Source organism: Vulpes vulpes, chromosome 11 (assembly GCF_048418805.1).
Source record: "Vulpes vulpes isolate BD-2025 chromosome 11, VulVul3, whole genome shotgun sequence".
NCBI classification, from domain to species: Eukaryota; Metazoa; Chordata; class Mammalia; order Carnivora; family Canidae; genus Vulpes; species Vulpes vulpes.
Genome location: NC_132790.1, coordinates 5370011 through 5390372, shown reverse-complemented (window position 1 = coordinate 5390372; position 20362 = coordinate 5370011). Strand labels below are relative to the sequence as shown.

At 38.5% G+C, this 20362-nt stretch overlaps 1 protein-coding gene across 6 annotated transcripts in view; it reads left to right on the top strand.

The window, feature by feature from the left end:
• The window catches only part of GAS2 (growth arrest specific 2), a 134846-nt gene that overhangs the window by 71444 nt on the left and 43040 nt on the right, over positions 1-20362 (top strand). For 3 of the 6 annotated variants that reach the window (XM_026018187.2, XM_072725380.1, XM_026018186.2), the window contains exons 6-7: positions 3115-3256; positions 10132-10239. In XM_026018187.2, coding sequence (XP_025873972.1) covers positions 3115-3256; positions 10132-10239 — 250 coding nt within the window. Of the gene's footprint in view, positions 1-3114; positions 3257-10131; positions 10240-13434; positions 13618-20362 lie in introns of those variants that run through there. The other 3 variants (XM_072725384.1, XM_072725383.1, XM_072725382.1) reach the window with 2 other exon arrangements.

The following is a 20362-nucleotide window of genomic DNA, read 5'->3' as shown; positions in this document are numbered from 1 at the left end:
TGCCGTTACATTATTTTCTCTTGGTGGTATAATATATTTTTCAAAAAGCGTTGGCAAAAGCACGTTAGTGCAGCAGTCTCTTAGTGGTAAAAGCTTTGATACATCACTTATCACGGCAATTTCAGAGGCTAGGCCATGTGTTAGACACTGTACCGAGCATGTAACGGGCACTCTTTTAATTTCTTCTAATAACATTAAAACACAGGAGTTAGAATTCCCATTTACATTGAACTTACAAGGAGGCTCAGAAATAATGCATTGCATGATGCCCAACTGTGCTGTTACACTGAAGAGGTCCAACAGTGGTTGCTGTTCCCACATCCTCCCCACCTCCCGCACCAACCATTACATCAGACTTCTAGGGCAGGCCATTTTCCTTTCTACTTTTCCTGATAGAAAACAGACTTCTAGAGGTTAAGTGATTCGCTAAATTTAAAGAGCAGGTTAATGGCACAGTGAGCTCAAGTCTACCTCGGGGAAGAATGATACACAAATCTCCATGTGAGTGTTGTTGGAACTTGTCAACAGTAGTGAGATGCTGGGTTGAGTTCAGTGTAATTAATGAAGTACTAGAAAGGGTGAAAAAAAAAAAGTATTTGCTTTGGTTTTGGATAGGGTTTAAAATCTTCTGGGAAAACTTTTGATAAAGCATTTATGTGCACGTAATATTGACATGTCTTATTAAAGTGGTAAGCATTTGGGGCGTCTGGATGGCTCAGTCGGTTAAGCGTTCGACTCTTGCTTTGGGCTCAGGTCATGATCTCAGGGTTGTGAGACGGAGCCCCCATCATGAGCTCTATGCTCATCTGGGGAGTCTGCTTATGATTCCCTCTCCTTCTCCCTGTGTCCTTCCCCCTTGCTCATGTGCACTCTAAATGCATAAGTAAATACCTTAAAATATAAAGTGATGTGCATTTAAAGATCCAGAACAATGAAACCAAATTCATATTTGGAACCACAAATCATCATCATATAATACTAGGAGATATTTTTTTCATTCACACAGTAGCTCTTAAGTACCTACTGTGTGCCAGGATGTATGCTAGCTCTTGGGATGCTGTGAATTAGACAGTGGTCTCTGCTGTTACAGATTTCCAGTCAGGTGCATGTTTCCATTATGTCCTATTAACTGGATAATATATAGAAGACATTAGAAATATGATGAACGGCACCTAGGTCTTTTAGCTAATGACTTACTTAACTAAAAATTATTCTGTTCATTAGAGTCAGTTCTCAGAAAAGCAGTTGTTCAGCTGTTAGGACAGCCTAAACTGTTTTGTACTAAATTCTACGTTTTCAGCTTTCAAAGAGCATCTGACACAATATGCATCCTTACCCTCTAAGCTCTGAAGAAAAATTAGAAAATGAAATAAAAGAGTTGCAGATGGAACATCAAATATCAGCTTTACTACAGATAAGATCCAAGGTGACAGACAAGCTTAGTGTCTTTGACCTCCAGAAGTAGGCCAATGAACGACCGAATTGCAAACAAGAATGAACAGGGTGGAGTTTCCTCTGGAGGCCTTCCTGTGGGCTGCCTCCTGGAAGAGGGGCAACTGAATCAAGCATGCTCAGCTGAGTCTTAGAGTCTACAATTCGATACACCCCTTCATCTTGTTGGAGAGGAATGAGCAATGAGAGACAGAGGCCAGGGATTAAACTAATTGAGCACCCTTGACCAGAACAAGACATCAAGGGTGGGGAAATTGCTTCCTCTGGAAGTGTGTCCTGAACACATGTCTGATGATGTAAGTTAACATAATAAGCCATTAGAACGGGATGATAATCCAAGCTTTTGCATTTAATGACATTTTATTTATTTTTATTTTTATTTTTTAAGATTTTATTGATTCATTAGAGACACAGAGAGAAAGAGAGGCAGAGACAGAAGCAGGCTCCATGCAAGGAGCCTGACATGAGACTGGATCCCAGGACTCTGGGATCACACCCTGGGCCGAAGGCAGGCGCTAAACCACTGAGCCACCCAGGGATCCCCTTAATGATCTTTTAAATACATTACTCACTCTAAGGTAGTGGACATACCATGTACTTATTAGTTCTCTCTATGTAGATGATTTTCTTTGCAGATTATCCATTACCTATATTTTAGCTTTCCAAACGACTTGTTCCCCCTCCTTTCTAACATGGAATCACCTGATTAAAATGTCAGGGAAAAAAAGAGCCTCAACCCCACATTCAGAAAATCCGGATTTGCATCTTTGTCTTACTTCTCGCCAATTCTGTGCCCTTTCTGGATCTTTAAATTCTTTATTCTGTAAAGAGTATAACCGGATGATCCCAAAGGCCCTTCACAACTCTCAAATTCTGGAATTACCTTTGGTCTTCTCCACCTAGGTAAACTAATATCCATCCAAGAAACCAAACCAATTTTAAATTTAGCCTAAGAAAAACATGATTATGGGAGGTAAAGAATGCAAATAACAACTGCATCTCTTTCTCTCTTTGAACTTCTATGGTGTTGATAATTTACAACACATACTTTTTAACATATCGTTATTCTAAATTATTTCTGTTTCCTCTCTTTTCGTTTTCCTTCACTGTGCCCCTATCCATGCTTTCATTATGTTGTTTCTAGGTGTGTAACCCCACACTGCATTGCCCTGGGCTCAGAGGGGGTGTACCATTAACAGTGAATTTCTTCTCTGTTAAATCATTTAAGGATGTTTGTTTTGGGGGGTTTGCTATTTTCATCTTTAACACGCTCGTGTTCCAAATAGGGATTCAATTACAAATCTCAAAGCTAGTAAATCTAAAAGCTGAAGACTGAATTTTGCATGATAATTCATGTTATTTCCTCAATATATTCTGTGGAGTATTTTTATTCTTAATATGTCCAGGTGTCTATTCATGTGTCTACGTATACATCCAAACCTACATATGTGTGTGTATGTAACTATATCAAAATCAGATCTGTGTGTGTTTTTTTTTTCCTGCTTAGAAGGAGGCTGTTTTAAGAACTTACTGTTTCTGTGCCAGAGAAAATGAGTTTTAACAGTCAGCAGTTTGGCCCTATGGTGTTCATGATCAAATGTAACATATGATAAATGTACCGTTATTAGTCATGCGTGTGTATTGATCTGGTGTCTTTCAAAGGTATGGTGTGGAGCCTCCTGGTTTGATAAAATTGGAAAAAGAGATTGAACAGGAAGAAACACTTTCTGCTCCTTCTCCTTCACCTTCTCCTTCATCAAAGTCTTCTGGAAAAAAGAGTACGGGGAACCTCCTGGATGATGCGGTCAGTACAATTGGTTGAATTTCTTACTAGCACTTAGTCGTTTTTGGACTTCAAAACCCATTCTACACGATATTTTGTCAGTCTGACCTTTACCTATTGCAGTTTCACTGAAATTCACTTTTAAGTCTGATGAAAAAGTCTGTAGTCCTACAACGACAGAAGTAGTCATTTTGAGGTTCGAAACTGAGCCGGTCATTTCAAATTCAGTGTCACTGGACTCTACTGAGTCTATCTACAATTTTAGGATTACAAGTTAACTTCCTAAAAATTCTCTTTGCGAAATTCTCTTGATGGTTTTGGTTCACGGTTCTTGTCTCACAGATGAGAAGCCTGAGGCGGGAGAAGAGGACACAAACATACCACAGAGAACATAATTGCCCTTTGCCACCTGCCTGCCATGGGCCAGAACCCATCATTGGTTTTCAAATGCTCTTGTCATAGGGCTCATTTCTTGTTGAAAAAACTGAAACAGGGGATCCCTGGGTGGTGCAGCGGTTTAGCGCCTGCCTTTGGCCCAGGGCGCGATCCTGGAGACCCAGGATCGAGTCCCACGTCGGGCTCCCGGTGCATGGAGCCTGCTTCTCCCTCTGCCTGTGTCTCTGCCGCTCTCTCTCTCTCTCTCTCTGTGACTATCATAAATAAATAAAAATTAAAAAAAAAAAAACTTTAAAAAAAGAAAAAACTGAAACAGGAGTCGAATCACCTGCTGCAGGGAGAGGAGCTTCGATTCCAACCCACTTTTGCTGTCTGGGATCCCCAGCGCTCTACTTAGCAGAGTAATTGAGTCACGGTCTTTGGCAGATTAGGGAATGTTTCCACGTAGCCTCGTAATCCCAGAGAACAGATTAGGCTGAGAAGCAGCCCTGACCCTTAGCTGAGAGCTTCCTTCTCTAGGCCCTGAGCTACAAAGGGCTGGGAAGGGGCCGCCTGACTCTAGGATGTGGAAGAGAGATGGCCTCACCCTTTGCTTTTCCCTGGGCCACACTGTGACTGTCTTGCCGAGTCAGATAAGCAGAAGTACAACAGTTTGACAGACTGAGAATTTCCATTTCTGAGGGCAGCAGACCTAAACTTAGCTTGTCAAGGCTTCTTAGCCAATACCAATTTAATTTTGTTTCTTTTGTTCAATCCCCTCAGGAATTAAAGACGAGGCAGGGCATTTTAATGCAATGCCATCTACAAGGATTTTAAAGTCAAGGACTCTTTTAGGATGCCTTGCTTGTCATATTATTTCACTTTTATTGTGTAAGGAAATTGAATGACATGTTGTTTTAACACTAGGCAAAGGCATATTATTTATATATTGATGAGCACAATGTTCCTTCTCTGCCAGTCACGCTTTTCTGATTCAACTTAACTTTCGAATAAGATGTTCCTTTAGTCTTTCTTAGGAATGGGTTCCTCTGCGGCTGCTACACTTGATTTTTCTCCTTCTCCTCTTAGCTGTCACCTCTGTTCACTTTCTCCAGTGCATTATAGACAGAGTTCTGGCCAATGTCACCCCTTAGCCTTTTAATGAATGAATTACTGAATCAAATGAAAATTTTTTAAGGATTTTATTTTTATTTATTTATCTTAGAGAGAGAGAGAGAGAGAGAGCACACACCAGGGAGAGGCAGAGAGAGGCAGGGAGAGAGAGGGACGTCCTCCATCTCACGACCCTGAGATCATGACCTGAGTTGAAATCAAGAGTCAGGACGCTTCCCCACTTCACCGATTGAACCGCCCAGGTGCTCCCTCAAATTATTATTATTATTATTATTATTATTATTATTTTGTTTAGTTTGCAAATTATGAGACCACTTTCTGCTGTTTGATACTGTTTGTCCTTCAGATTCTCCCACCAGAACATTATTGCTACCTGAATGGTCAGCCAAAAGATGCAGCTCAGATTTGATCAAAATGTTTACAGGGGTGCCCTGCAGCATTCCGGGGTAACGCCCAAGCTCATTTACGTGTTGCATAAGCCCTCCGTGTTCTGGCCCATTTTGTCTTCCCTGGATTTTTACCCCGTGGAGTTATTCTTGCCTGTGATGTACCCATGCCGATCCCAGGTTTCTCGGGTAATCCTAACCCTGGCTTTTCCGTGCTGGCTTCCCTCATCACACTGCTTGCTTACTCACCATTTGAAGTTTCCTATGAGCCCTCTTTCACCTTTTAGAACTCAGGTTGCACAGCCTCCTATGTGAAGTTTTTGTCAGCGTCTCTCATCCCAGGCAGAGCCGACAAGCTAGTTCTTGATCCCCCAAAGTTTTGTGGGTATTTAATGAGGTACGTGCTTTTTGGGCATCAATGCCCATTCTTCATCACAGGATCATATCTTATTTTCTTTCATCTGTGTCTATCCAACACCAGGCATCCTGGATAAATTACCCGTATAGGTGATACAAGTTTTTAAAAAGCTTCTGCCTTTTTCCATGTGTCGGGAAGAGCCATGTGCTCTGCAAATATGTGTGCTACTCAATGGGGCTGTGGCTCAAAGGTTGTGGCTTTGCAGAGGGTGCGGAGGTTGCCACTCGAAGCTGTTCACATGAACCTGGTGCAGTCGCTAGAAGGAAGCTGGGTCCTTTTCTTCACCAGCTTGTCCCCCATGTGGCCACCCCTCATCCTCGAGTAGGGGAGTAAAAGGATGGGAGAGAGAAGGTGGTGCGAAGAGTGGAAGGGATTTGGGGAGAGTCTTGCCAGTCCTGCAGCTGGGGAGGTGATGAGTTGGGTACTCCCTTCAGGATGGCAGCGCTGTCGCTCTGCGGCTGTTCCCTCTACCCCAGCTCCTGTTCTCTCTGCTGCAAACAGTGCAGGGGATTCCAAAAGGGCTTTAAACCCCCTGTGACGCTTACCAAATGGAGTTTGGGAACACAACTATCTGTTTAGTTTAGGGGTTTTAATCGATTGTAGGAAATGTATGAACTGGGTTATGTCTGTGCTATTGCCTCCTTAGAATACTATGTTCTGAAAGTCTTTGAATCCATATTTCTCAAATAATGTTTAATCAGACACACTGCCAGATGCCCCATGAGGAAAAGAATTCCATGGTTATGTTACTTTGAGAAATATAGCTTACTATAGTCCCTAACTAGAATGTGGCAATGCACTTTGCCATATCAGAGACAATAGTGAGTTCTCCGAGAGGATCTTCTTTATTTTTTTTAATGTTTTAATTTTTATTTTTATTTATTTGTTCACGAGAGACACAGAGAGAGAGAGAGAAAGAGAAAGAGAGAGGCAGAGACACAGGCAGAGGGAGAAGCAGGCTCCATGCAGGGAGCCCGATGTGGGACTCGATCCCAGGACTCCAGGATCAGGCCCTGGGCTGAAGGTGGCGCTAAACCGCTGAGCCACTCTGGCTGCCCTTTTTATTATTTTTTAAAGAATTGATTTATTCATGAGAGATACAGAGAGAGGCAGAGACACAGGCAGAGGGAGAAGCAGGCTCCCTGGAGGGGGCCCGATGCGGGACTTGATCCCAGGACCCAGGTTCATGACCTGAGTCCAAGGCAGATGCTCAACTGCTGAGCCGCCCAGTTGCCCCTGAGAGGATTTTGTTTAATATTAAATTTTCTAAACTTATTTAGCCACAGCAGTCTTTTGTAGTCTCCCTCAGTCTATGTTGGCAAAATTGCACCTAATATCCACATTCTGTTTGAGTGATAGTTTTTTCATTGGTATGTTTTATTTCAGGGACAGTGGAACAAAGAGAAGAATAATTTGTGCCTCACCTATGGTTTAGATCAGAGCTTCATATGTCAAGTATAAGAAAGTAGAGTCCCTATGGCAACTGTTTCACTACTTGTGAGGCATATACAGCTGTTGGGGAGTTGAAATTCATAAGCTGCAGTGTGTGCTGTAGAATAGGGTATAATAGGGGCCCCTGGGTGGCTCAGTGATTGAGCACCTGCCTTTGGATCAGGTCGTGATCCCCGGGGTCTTGGGATCGAGTCCCACATCAGGCTCCCTGCATAGAGCCTGCTTCTCCCTCTGCCTGTGTCTCTACCTCTGTCTCTCATGAATAAATAAATAAAATCTTTAAAAAAATAGGGTGTAAGATAGAGATTGCTTGCAAAGTCCCTGTGGTTAATTAATACTATTGGATATATTGGATATTTTTACTCTAGCAAAGTTATTATTTCACAAAAAAAAAGAGAAGAAAGGAAGGAAGGAAAAGGAGAATAAGGGGGGAGATCAAAAGAAGAAGGGGGAAAAAGACAAAAGAATAAAGAAAAAGAAGCTGACCTAAGATATATTCCATTTTCCAGTTTCAACAATAACTTCCAGTTTGCAACTTTCAATATATCCTCCCATTTTCTTAGGGGTTGTGAAAAATTGAAAAAAAAAATAGATGACCCTTTATGCCAATAATTCATGCCACCTTCTTTAATCAAGATATCATCCGAGAAACACACTGAATGTGGCGTCTATTCAGATTAATATATTCTCCAGATGTCCTGATAGAGGGCATCAGCTGTGATTAAAAAAAAATAAAATAGGGGTGTGTTGAGTTCTGTGTTTGCCTTCCCTCCCGGTGAGCGTGTTCCCACACAGTGCAATGAATACAGTTCTAAGAAACCATTCTTACTTTCTTCCTCTTCTCCACCAACTTCCTCAGTCTGGGGATGAAAGATAGTATAATTCTGAGCAATCAAGCTCCTCTTGAAATCCTGTTTCAGCAGAAAATTGGCTGAGTTCCTGGCCAGAACCAGAGCACCTGCCAGGCTGACTTGTCCCAAGGTAATAGAAGAAGCACAGATGTCATCGGTCACTGTTGACTTAACAATATATTTCCACTACCCACAGTCTGGCCTTGTCTCTTCTATTTCTGCCTCTACCTCTCACACAACTACAAAAAAGCCCTTGATTAAAAAAAAAAAAAAAAAAAAAAACGAGTCCAATTTCAAAGCTCAGAAGGCAATGGAGAAGGGCAGGTCACTTGAGAATATGTTTCTTGTCTTTTACTCCATTTGATGCCAGCCAGGGGTTTCTGTGTTTCATCTAGGACACTTCAAGATGGAACCACTTTCCATGCATAATCATGATTGTCTTGTCCTAGCAGAGGAACCACTTGAACACCAATATACCATCTTGCCCACTTCCCCTGTGGCAGTGAAGCTCTGTCAAGCATGGCTCTCCTAGTTTGGGCCAAGTGTTTTTATGAAGCTATCTGATTTTCTGCTGGATGGCGAAAGTCCTTCTCCATCTCTCCCTTCCTGCCCTCTCTCTCTTCTTTCCTTTCTCCTGGAAGCCCTTATTGAGGTGAAAAGATATGGTATAAATTAAACATTTTTAAAATTTTTTAGTCCCCCTGGGGGACTCCGTCGGTTAAGCGTCTGCCTTGGGCTCAGGTCATGGTCCCAGGATCCTGGGATCGAGCCTTGCATCCGGTTCCCGGAGCCTGCTTCTCCCTTTCCTGCTCCCCCTGCTTGTGTGCTTTCTCTCACTCTCAAATAAATAAATAAAATCTTTAATAAAAAATGAAAGAATTAGGGATTCTAAGACTGATGACAATCTGCGTCCTGAGATTGGTTCTCTTTCCCTCAGCGGTAGTGTTGGTTCTTCTTTATTGATCTTCACTGAGGCATTAATGGTTTAGTTCTTAAGGTAAGTTTTGCTTCCGAATTCCTCCGTCCTTTCTGGTTTTCCCTCTAGTGTCTTATGCTTCCGTTCTTTCTAAAACCTCTCTTATTCTAGGGAAACCAAGGTACTTGAGTCCTTCACATCAACATGCAAGTGTGTGCATGTGTCACTCTTCCCAATGGTTTTTACTAATTGAAGTCGACATTGAATCAAGGGACTGTTTGAGTTTCTTTCCTTTTTTTTTTTTTTTTTTTTTTTGAGTTTCTTTAATGAAAAAACTCCAGGAACCATTTCTTTGCGGTAAAAAGAATTTGAGTGAGGGGAGCCCAAGCGTATTCCTGTAGAATCTCAACTAACTCTATCTCGCTTCTCAAATGCATGCTATGCATTATTTAGATCTTTCTTCCATGGCAACTTTGACTCAGGGAATTATTGTTCTGGGTTGGCTGGTTGGTTGGTTGGTTGGTTGAACAGAGGGCAGTCATGAGATACAACATGGTAGCTTCTCAACCCAGGAAAACATAAATATAAACTTATTCCTAAAATCATGGGCTACTCATGATCTTCTAAGAGCCACAACTATTTTTAAGAATTGTGTGCATCTCACTTAGATTATGTATTTTTTAAGGTGTAAGGAGATGGATAAAATAGAAATGAAGTCTAATATTCACACATAGATTCTAGACAGCATGTACATTGTAAGGCATTGCCACAGAGGTAGGTTTTGGTAGGTGAGATTTACTGAGATGGGGAGAAATGCTGGGTGACTCTGGGTGAAGAAGAGATGACTTCCTCAAGGAAATCTTAGAGTTCAAAATAATATGAAATAGTAGGCTCATTTTTGAAAAATTAATTCTCATTTATTTTAGAAATGGCAAGATTCATATCACTAACATTGTAATGAGGACAATGTACCCTGTTAACATACATTCTAGTCTAGCTTTCAGGATATTTATCTTGGCAATGCAACACATACGATCTTTTTAATTCTTCCCAAATGAGAAACTAGCTCATTATTCCTATACTGCCAATTGGTTTGCTCATCATTATCCTCCAGCATTATTATTATTGTCATCATCCAACTTATGCCTTAGTGCTGTTATTGACCTTCAGAAAATGCCCCCAGGGCCTGACTTTTACCTAGTTAGGATTGAATGTGATATTTCTGTGCTCATATCATGTCCATAGTTTGATCTAGAACAAATTTAAAAGCATTAATGGTCCAGGGGCCTTTAAACCCATGGAACAAATTAATCTAAATGGAACCTGATTAAGGAAAATTGAACTTGTCTGCTCTTTTCTTTTAGGTGAAGCGAATTTCTGAAGATCCTCCTTGCAAATGCCCAAACAAATTCTGTGTGGAGAGGCTCTCTCAAGGAAGATACCGAGTGGGAGAAAAGATCCTCTTCATTAGGGTAAAGTTTTACTTTTCACTTGTTCTCTAGTGCCTTATGAGACTATTCAGGACTTGAGTTGGGAATTACAGGGGAAATATGACCCGTCACTAAGCAGGAACTTCCCTTATGCTGCTTACAGTTGGAGTTGAAGATACGAGGTATGAACATTTGTTAATATATTATACATAATTACTACTGAGGGCTAAATAAACAGAACTGTCTTTGTCTTTTTACACGTATATGAACACACATGCCAAACAGATCATAGAGATCAACTGCAATGAGAAAAAGAGAAACCAAATTCCTTTTTTGTTGCATTTAGTTTCAAAAGAACTAGACACCTTGCCCTGTCCCCAAGGCCCCAAACCCCACGGGAAACAGAAAGAGTTTTCTTCTTGGGTCTTCCATATCCCAAGTTTGGGAAATGATCATCCTGTTGATCCTGGTAACTTTGAAATGATTTGAAAAGGCTTTTTTTCAAGAAGCTTGGGTCATGAACCAGAGTGAGAATGCAAACTCATTACAAAGGCTTGGTTAAGTTGTGACGGCCATTTCTCACTTCGTTTTCTGGGTTAGAATAATGAAGCATGGATGCGTGCCAATGAATGCTCTGGTGATCTCTGTCCATTTTACAATCATTAATGTCCACTTTACTAATGAAAACTCTGACTAGACATCATGAGAAGTTTTAGGTTATTAGTGGCTCAAAGTAACATTTCATGCTTTTCACTTGTGATCCTTTTTTTGCTAATAATCAAGATAATTTGATCTCAAAATAAGTTTGTGACATTTCCTAAGGCCAAGCTTCTTCTTTTCAAACGTAAGAAAATGAAAATATAGCACTCATATAATCCTAGAAATCTGCAATTAATAAGTATTTTCTACTGTAGTCTTAGTCATTTCCTGAGGAACAGCTTATGGTTCAAAGGAATTGTATTCTTTCATTTGAATAAGTTAAAATATCTTGCTTGTTAATCTGTTTGGTAGAGCAGATTGAATGTGTGCAGCAAGTACCATCAATGAAAATTCTTAACAATACTCAAAATCAATGATGAGTGTAAATTTTGTCAGTGTAAAGTTGTCTTAATTTCAACTTTTGACTGACATTTATATGACAAATTTTTTAAGGCTCTACGACATGTTAGTTGAAGAAAAGTTTGACTGTAATTTGCCTTCAAAAATAATGTTGATCATTTTGTTTTTTTAATCTAACATTAGGGCCATGTTTATTGATTTTTAAAAAAATTTCCAGGTAGTAATTGCTATTTTGCTGTGGAATGACAATGAGAAAAATATAATGATATATAATGATTAGGGGTTTGAGAAAAAATCTAGAAGAATGGCCTCACTAATATAGACAGTTGCCCTGGTATTTGCTTATTATTCTCTTGGTTTTTATTACAAAAATTATGTATGTGTTTATTTTTGCCAAGCTACCTTCTTTTGCTTTTGTACATTAAAAAATAATAATTGTATTAAAAATTTTTGAGTTTTACTAGGTTGACCTTTCTCCGATCAACCTTTCTGGAGACTCAGACTTCTTGAGAATATTAGGCCATTGAGCCTAGAATCAAAACCTAGGGCTTCATTTATTTAATTATTGCTTTTTATAATAGAAGTGTTGACAAGCACATGATTAATAAATTAGATCCTTCTCCCTATAATGTAACCTAATATCTTTGAGCAAGAATATATATCACATATGGTTGTTTGTGTCAGGTCTTCCATATTTAGTTAATGGTCAGAGAATTTGATATCCACATTTATGAAAAATATAAATTTATATCATATTGGACATTAAGGTATTTTTTGATGTTCTGTTTTTCTGTTCAGAAGATGGTTTCCTTTTGGTGAAATCTTTTCATGTATTATTTATAGAAGAATTGAGATTTGCTTTGCTAAAAAAAATTGCATCCAAGTCCTGAGTGAGAGCATTTGAATTTAATATCAGTTAACACAGCATAACATATTGCACACATTCAGTTTCATGCTTCTGGTGTTCCACGTGAGCTGCAATAAGAGAATTAACTGGAATATGATCATTCCCTGATTGGCCCAGCAAGTTATGGGATCACTCAGCTATGACAAGTACTGTAGAATGGTGTGGTAACGACCTGTACTAAACCCTTTCTCTTTTTACACTGTCCACAGATAATTTATACTGGGTTTTTTTTTTTTTTTTTTTTTTTGCAACAGGTTTTACTTTAAAAGTGGCCCATTTTTTTTCAATCCTTTTAAAAAGAAACTTACTATCACTGCATAAATTGGAAGCTAAAACTATTTATCAAAAAAGGAAAATATCCATTAATATGTATTCATTGAAATTCCTATCCTTCAGCTTTCTAGGGCTCCATTCCCACCCTGATGGAGTAAACTGATTTTTAAAAGGTCCTTCTCCTTGTCTCTGTTTTCCCTAGAGGCCTTTCCCTCCCATTCTATTGAGTTTAGGAGCTGAAATTTCACATGAAGACCATCTGCACCTTTCATTACATGTTATCTCCCTATTTCTTCTCTTCGCTGAATGGACAAGCTAAAAAAGCCTTACTGATGCGTATACACTTTGGCTAGTACTTTTTGATTTGTGGCTTGGACTATATTTGTCATTCTGCACTCACTGTAAGGAGCTGACAGTTATGACTCAAAAATGCTTAGAGGTATTGGTTTTCAAGTGATCACATGGTTGTTGCTGCTAATATTGTAATTTTAGTTTGCTCTGAACACCTGAATTCAAGTACTAAGTGCCTATAGTCAGAATCTCAAACACACAAGGGGAGTGACTGCCTCACTGTCTCTGCATCGCAGTCCTGTGTTTCTTATGTTTGCGTTTTTAACATTTGCATATTTTAAAATTTGCCATATCTCTTTAGAGGATGCAAGGTGTGGCCATATTTACTACATAATATAAGTAGATGCAATTATGCATTTTTATTGTAGAAAACATACCTACGGTGAAATATACGTGGTATGTTATATTAGCGTTTATCTCCTAGTTTTCTGTCCATTCTGAGAGCAGCGGTGTGTTCATATGGCCATAATGAACCTGTCCATGCAAAGAACAATTTAGAGTCAATTAAGGCTGTTAGGACTATTGACTTAGCTCTGACTTAAAGATAACGCAATTACCAAAATGCTAACTCAGTAAAAACCATCCCTTAGGAAGTCATAAATACAAGATTCCCTTACTCTTAAACGATTCTCATATTTTTACTCTAGATCTACTCTTTTCAACACGAGCCAGAGTTAACAAGTTCATTGCTGACTAGATTTCAAGGTTTGTTGACAACACCCAATCACTTTACTTATGTATGGTTTTATGATTATTATGTATCTGGACACAGTTTTTCTTTAAATATACATTCAGAGAGCTACAATAACAAGTGAAAAATATAAGAATGTTTGCAGATTACAGTGAAAGAGCCCAGAAGACATTTTCTGCAGAAGATATCTTTGCTAAGCATATGTTTTATCTGTGGGTTTCTAGAAACCAGTGTGTGCATAGCTACTTTGCATCTCTGGCTATCTAATATTTACTTATATACACACGTCCATATGCTTATGTGAGCATGTTTATTTATATGCATATGTCTCTATTTAACGGTGGGGGATTAATCTCTACCCAAATATGAAGAATCTTTTCGTACAAGAGAGAACCTCTGAGCTTTTTTACCGTGGCTTTTAGGCAAACATGCTAATAATCCCCTGCCAAAGTCAGAATGCTTTTCTGACTTTCTAACTTTTCAAAAACTATTTCTTGAAGCCAGATTTTTGCCCTACATCTTCCAGTGAGTGACACTGTTTTTGCACTGTCTGGTGGACAAGCAAGCTAGGTGCAGCGATTTTGCATCTGCACGGGGCAGATGCACATTTACTCTCCTCCAAGGTAGGAGTATTTCAGTTAGTTTTCAGTGACTATTGAAATTGGACAATGGTGATAGCAGCTCTTCGTTGATATCTATGGTAACAGATATTTGAATCTTACCATTTAGCCATGCTATGTATATTTGAAATATAAATAGATGGATCTGAGGCTTCAAGTTGTCATTTTGAGGAGAAAAGTACCAATTTTCTATTGTTTTATTTCATTCAGTTAGTTGGTTCCTACCCAGGCTTTTGAATATCAAGAAGTCAGGTGGTAATATAAATCTGTATAAGCTTGTAGGACAGGTTTTCAGAAATATGTCTTGGATGCCGTAAAAAAGTACTATTTGATTTGTCAATCCCAACTCAATGATGATAATATTCTATATAAATAAGAGTAATTAAAGTGATCTCCCTGCGGCACACCTGGCTGGCTCAGTTGGTAGAGCATGTGACTCTTGATCCATGGGGTCATGAGTTCAAGCCCATCCTGGGCATAGAGCTTAGTTAAAAAAAAAAAAGAAAAGAAAAGAAAAATTACACTTCAAAAAAAAAATGTGATCTCCCAGAAAAGCAGCCATGGGCATCATCTGGGAACTTGTTGGAATTGCAAATTCTTAGGCCTCACCTGAGGTGGGGCCCAGCCACCTGTGCACTAACAAGCCATCCAGGTAATTCTGATGTGTGCTGAAATTTGAAATCACTAATCTAAAAGATGGGAAGAACTATATGAAGGAAGAGGTTGTTGTACCACAGCACAATTACAAATAATTTGCATGTCTGACCCTGGAAAAATGTAACCATTCTGATACTAGACATGATCATTTTAAAGACTTCTACGTATCATTGTGAGGAAATTAGACATAATGTTAAGTAGAAAAAGCTAGACTTTTAAATTATATTTATATGTAAATTATCTCTCTATAAAAATTATATATAATTATGATTAAGGCTTGAAGGGAAAAGAAATAATTATTAAAAAAATTTTAATTGCCGAGAGCATGGAATTATGAGTGAGCTTGTTTTTTTTTCGTTCTGCATTTATTTCTGATGATGACATTAAAATATGAACTCTTTAAAAGAAGAAAAGCCAGCAACTTGATACAATTGCAAATCTGAAAATAAAGAGACTTCTAAAAGGTGTCAGACTAATTAGCTGACGGCTCATTTTTCTGGTCATTGGCGGAACTTCCCATGTTTTGGAAAAGGGTCAGGAGGTTTATTGGAATTGTGGTGTTATTTAGATGAGGGAGGACTTTACATCTTGCTGTGCACTTGCAGCATATTGTTTTCTTGTATGAAGCTCTCACCTTTTCTTATCTTTCTTCACTATTTTATCTCTCCGTTTTGAAAATTGACTCAAATTATTTCGGGTTCATGCTAGGAAGCAAGCAAACATCGGGATAATGTCCCTTCTCTTTGCAAACCCAATCAGTGAGCCATATACTCAATTTTCTCTCAACTTGTTATTAAACCTTTAATCCTTTTTTTGTCCCTTTCCCTTATGGCTCAATTTTTAGTGACATGCAAATGGCCTAATATGATGAACTGATCTCTGCTAATACATGAAATAAATGTGAATGGCTCTAATGAGTAGAGCATCCAGGGGGCAGGAGCTTTACACTTAACACAGTTGCTCTAATGTTCAGGTATTAGGACTTTCTGGCAAGAAATAGCAAGCCAGTGGGATCACATGGTGAGGCAGCTGATTTTCTGTGCTACTTGATTTGGCCACTAAGATGCTGAATAGTCTCTTACTTAATTACAGTTTGTCACCACCCTAACATTGTACAGAGTGTGCTCCAAGGAATAATAGTTCCCGAAGGTATCCAGAGAGATTATTTGGGAAGAACAGTCATCATGCTAGAGCGTTTAAATAGGCTTCTTTAAGAACCCTTTTTATTGAACTGACTTTATTAGCCTCTGTCTGGGCACAGGGCAGATCTCATTTTAACCTCCCATCGGGTGAGGTAGACACGTTCCCATTTTACAGTTGAGGAAGCTGAAGCTTGGAAGTTGAATAACTTCCCAAAGCCATAAGCTCGTAAGCAGCAAAAGCAGCATTCACAGGCCTAACTCCCACTCAGTGCTCTTTACCACAGAGCAACATTGATTTCTTTATCTGAGATTATCTGGGATTTCTCGGAGGGTTGGATGTGTTCATGTGACCTATTAATTCTTAGAGCGAGATGTACTAAGGCTAAGTACATCTGAGCATAGAAATGTTCCCTCTCCTGCCATTTTTGTCCCCCCAGAGCATCATCCTAAACTAGGAGGCCACGGAAATATGCTTTGGGAAAAACATTATCCATTGAAGCAGATTAAAAAAATAATTTGTAACATAGAGTTATAGTGAAAGTTTCTTACCTTTTGCCAGAATTACAACCCATCTATCTTAAAGTACTGCTAAGAAACCTTGCATTTATACCCATTTTGCCCTTCAACTTCCATTTGGAAGCAATGATTCAAGGAAATGACTGGAAAATCCTTAAAAGAAAGGCAGCTAAAATGTAAAAAGTATTAAAATCACGTAAAAGGTATCATTTGTACCAGCGTTTCCCCGGGGGCTTTCTATGCATTGTCTCACTGGATTCTCTCCACCTCACAGCTGGTTTTGAAACTGCTTTATCTTTTCATTGCAGATGAAAATACAAAGTCTTAGAGAGTTTAATGTCTCGAGTAAGTAGTATGATGAACAAACTGAAGTCCCAACTGCCGAACACATTACACACTCCACTCCAGGCTGCCTCCCTGGGGCATGTCCATTAAATGCAGATATTTTATTCACAAGGTTAATCTTCCAAAAAGGACCTGCCCCTTTTACAGTACATTTAAGGCTCAGCACATAGTGGTGTATCCTATATCACTTTTACTTAAAAAATACTCTGAATGCAGAGGTCACTACAACTGCATAATCAGTAGTGCCTACTGTAAAGAAAGGGGTATAACGTGTATTATGATAGTGAAAAAAATCCTAACAGTGTTTATTAGGATTAGGTGCTTACTTGTATGCCAGCCAGATGCTTTATATGGCCTATGCTGTTTAATAGGCAAATGAAGTAGAACCCTCTATATTTTAAGATATATTATCTGTCCTGGTATCTTTTTCATAGACGTTAGAATTTAATTTTTCTCTATTACCCATAGAGTCTCGTTGAATCTTCCTCCTAATTTTAGATATTTTTTAAAGTAGATTAATATTATTTCAAGACATTTTTATAGCAGACCTTCACTGTTGGGTAAAACCAGATGAAGTTCCATGCTAGCAGTCTGATGGTTCAAGGTGTTACCCTCCCCACCCCCCAACGTTTTGAGAAATGTGACTACTTAAGGATCCTAAAGACAAGACAATGAATAATTTAGTTGGAAGTCAGCAGAGGAATTTGAAATCTTAGGGAGTCCACCTTCTTAATACTACTTTTGAATTAGATCGTCCCGATCAATGGAAAGGTCAAACACCTTGTTATCGATTCTTTGTAATTTCTTATTTACCATAAGAATTCTTCAGGTTTATACCTGCGTGGTAAAGATCAATTCGTTGTAACAAACCAAGCCAGAGAGGCCCACACGAGCTCGGTTGCTATAGCAACCCAACCTGGCAGTGTCTTCTGGGACTGGCTCTAAGGGAAGGTCCAATGATAGCGAGTGATATTACTTTCTTTTCTGCTCTTATGACACATATTGATTTACTGTGAGTTAAAAGTAGCATGGTTCAAATTGCATACCTTTCCTGGTAATGAAAAATGGGCTGTTGTGTAAAAATGCAAAGGAGTTTTAAACAAGTAGCAGGGAAAATAAAACTTTCATTTATCTTAGCGGAAACATTGCACAAACAGCCATTACTCAGCAACTGGATGTGGAAAATTCATTTTTTGAGTACCATGAATATAAACCTTTCCTCTAATTTAGCAATTTATGGGAGCATTGATTATGATTTCAGAACTATCCAATGGCTTTTATTCTTTTCTATGCAAAAAAATACGGCCACGTTTGCCTCTGACATAAGTAAGATCTCAGGCAGTGTTTATAGTGCTCTGATCCATGGTGAGAGAAGCATGGCTGTTATTAGAATGCGAATATTTCCAAATTGGGTCCTTTTCTTGGCCCAGCTGCCTCAAAATTGAACACTGATTCAGGAAAAACAAGCAATGGCATTTAAAATTAATGCAAACACTTTAATTTCATATTTTAAATTATTTTTGTGTAATAGTGTTGCTCCATTAAAGGCACTTTCATTTGTTTGTAATTTATTCATGTTCAATGAGGCTGGGTTAATAACATGGATATAATTTACACTTTGGTAACACATCTCTCAAAGGACTTTGCAAATGTTAATAAGTTCTCTTCACCTCTTTTTCCTGAGAAAGGCTTAGATCTTGGATGAATGCACAATAAATAGTGATTAACCACTGCTGTGAAAAATTTAGCTGATGGAGTACTATCTTTCTGAGATTTATCCCTTGAGTTTGAAAACCTTTAAACATGGAGAAATTCAAACTTGACTTTGTCCAAAATTGCACCCATTATGACACGTGACACCACTTTTGAAAGCAAGAATTGCATTTTAAAAAAATGCAATTTAATATCTCTTACAAGAATGGAAAGATTCATTAACATATTGGGACAGTTCTCTATACTCTTTCTTACTGGAGAATCCACTGCTCCTTTCATTGAACTGTTAAAAAGGTTTATCAAGTATGAAGAACAATAAATACATGAGAACTCAAAAACCAAAGATGCCCTTTCCCTGCGAATTTGCCACTATTGGCCACTTAGCATTAAGAAGGTTTTTTAAAATTGCGTCTGCTTTTCAGCTGACCTGATAAACATTTTTATTCATCTCCAACGGGATTTACCATAGATTTACCAAGCCTTTAAATTGTACAATGCATGTGTGACCATATTTCACCTTGAATCACTTCCTTTTGCCATCGTCCTGCATCTAAAGAAATGGACAATTTTTTCCCCCCACTGGCCACAAATCAAAATTATTTGAACTTACAAAAGCATTGGAAAATCAAATGGCTTAATTGAAGAAAAGCACAGGTTCTATGATCTGCATTGCTGTAGCCTTCCTGCCATCAAGATGAATTTGTGTGTGTGTGTGTGCCTTATATAGTAACGTGTGTGCCTATGGGTATACACACATGCATGTATGCACATGTATATGTAAGGAAAAGGCGCAATATTGAGTTGAATTAGTTCAGTGATTTGGCATTTTGATTGTTAAAATGTTCTCAAGTTGATTTTTCTGTGCCTAAAAGCTCTAGTCAAGGATTTTATGAAAAAAAATAAACCTCTTATTTTGTCTGTATTTCTTTACATATACTATTTAACACTCACTGAATGTTTTCTGCATGTTAGATGCTTCTCTAAGTATTTTCCTTGGATTCTTTTTTTTTTTCCTTTGGATTCTTTTATTTAGCCCTCATAACTGTTTGAAATAGGCACTACTATTATCTCTGCTTTATCGGTAAGGAAACCAAGCACTAGGGAGTTAACTGCTTGCCAAAAGTCACAAAGCTTTAGCAGTCAGACTTTCTTTGAATTCAACATATCCGATATCAGGGCCCTGATTTTAACTATACATTATTCATTCTGTTTCAGACCATCTAGTCATTTGGCAAGTCATGTTGTGAGTATTGCCGCTCAACTTTTCAGCATTCGTTACTAAGTGATGCTCTGACAAATGGAATTGAATAGCTAATCCCTGTTGGAGTGTCAGAAGAGTGCCCAGGAAACAAAACATCATATAAAACAATAACAGTCCCCCTCCCCCCCCCCCCAAAAAATAGAGAGAAACCAGCCAGAGTGATTTTCACATTTTCAACGTATTCATTGATTTTCAATATATTGACCAGGTTTGAGAAGCCTTCTCAAAGCAAAAGTTTATTCTGGGAATGAGGAAATTTAGAAATATTTCCAAGTTACTGTAAATATACATTGCCATATTTCCATTTCCAGTTTGCTTTATGCAGTTAAAAGTAAGACCCTTAGTCTGATTATGTATGAAAGGATTTCCTACACATGCTATGGTGGAGTAGGGATTTGAAATTGTCTTTTGAACCTTTTTATACTTTTATTAAAGGATCTAAATTAGACTTATGGTGAAGTACAACCTGAACATTTTTGGCATAGCTGTTGATGCTTTTGAAAGCAAGTTCCTTAAAAATGGATGCCAAGTAACTTTTAAATAACATTTATTCTTTAATTTCTATCCTGGTACTTCACAGTGGTTGAGTACATCTTACTTTTATATGATTTGTAAAGTACATTCACCTAT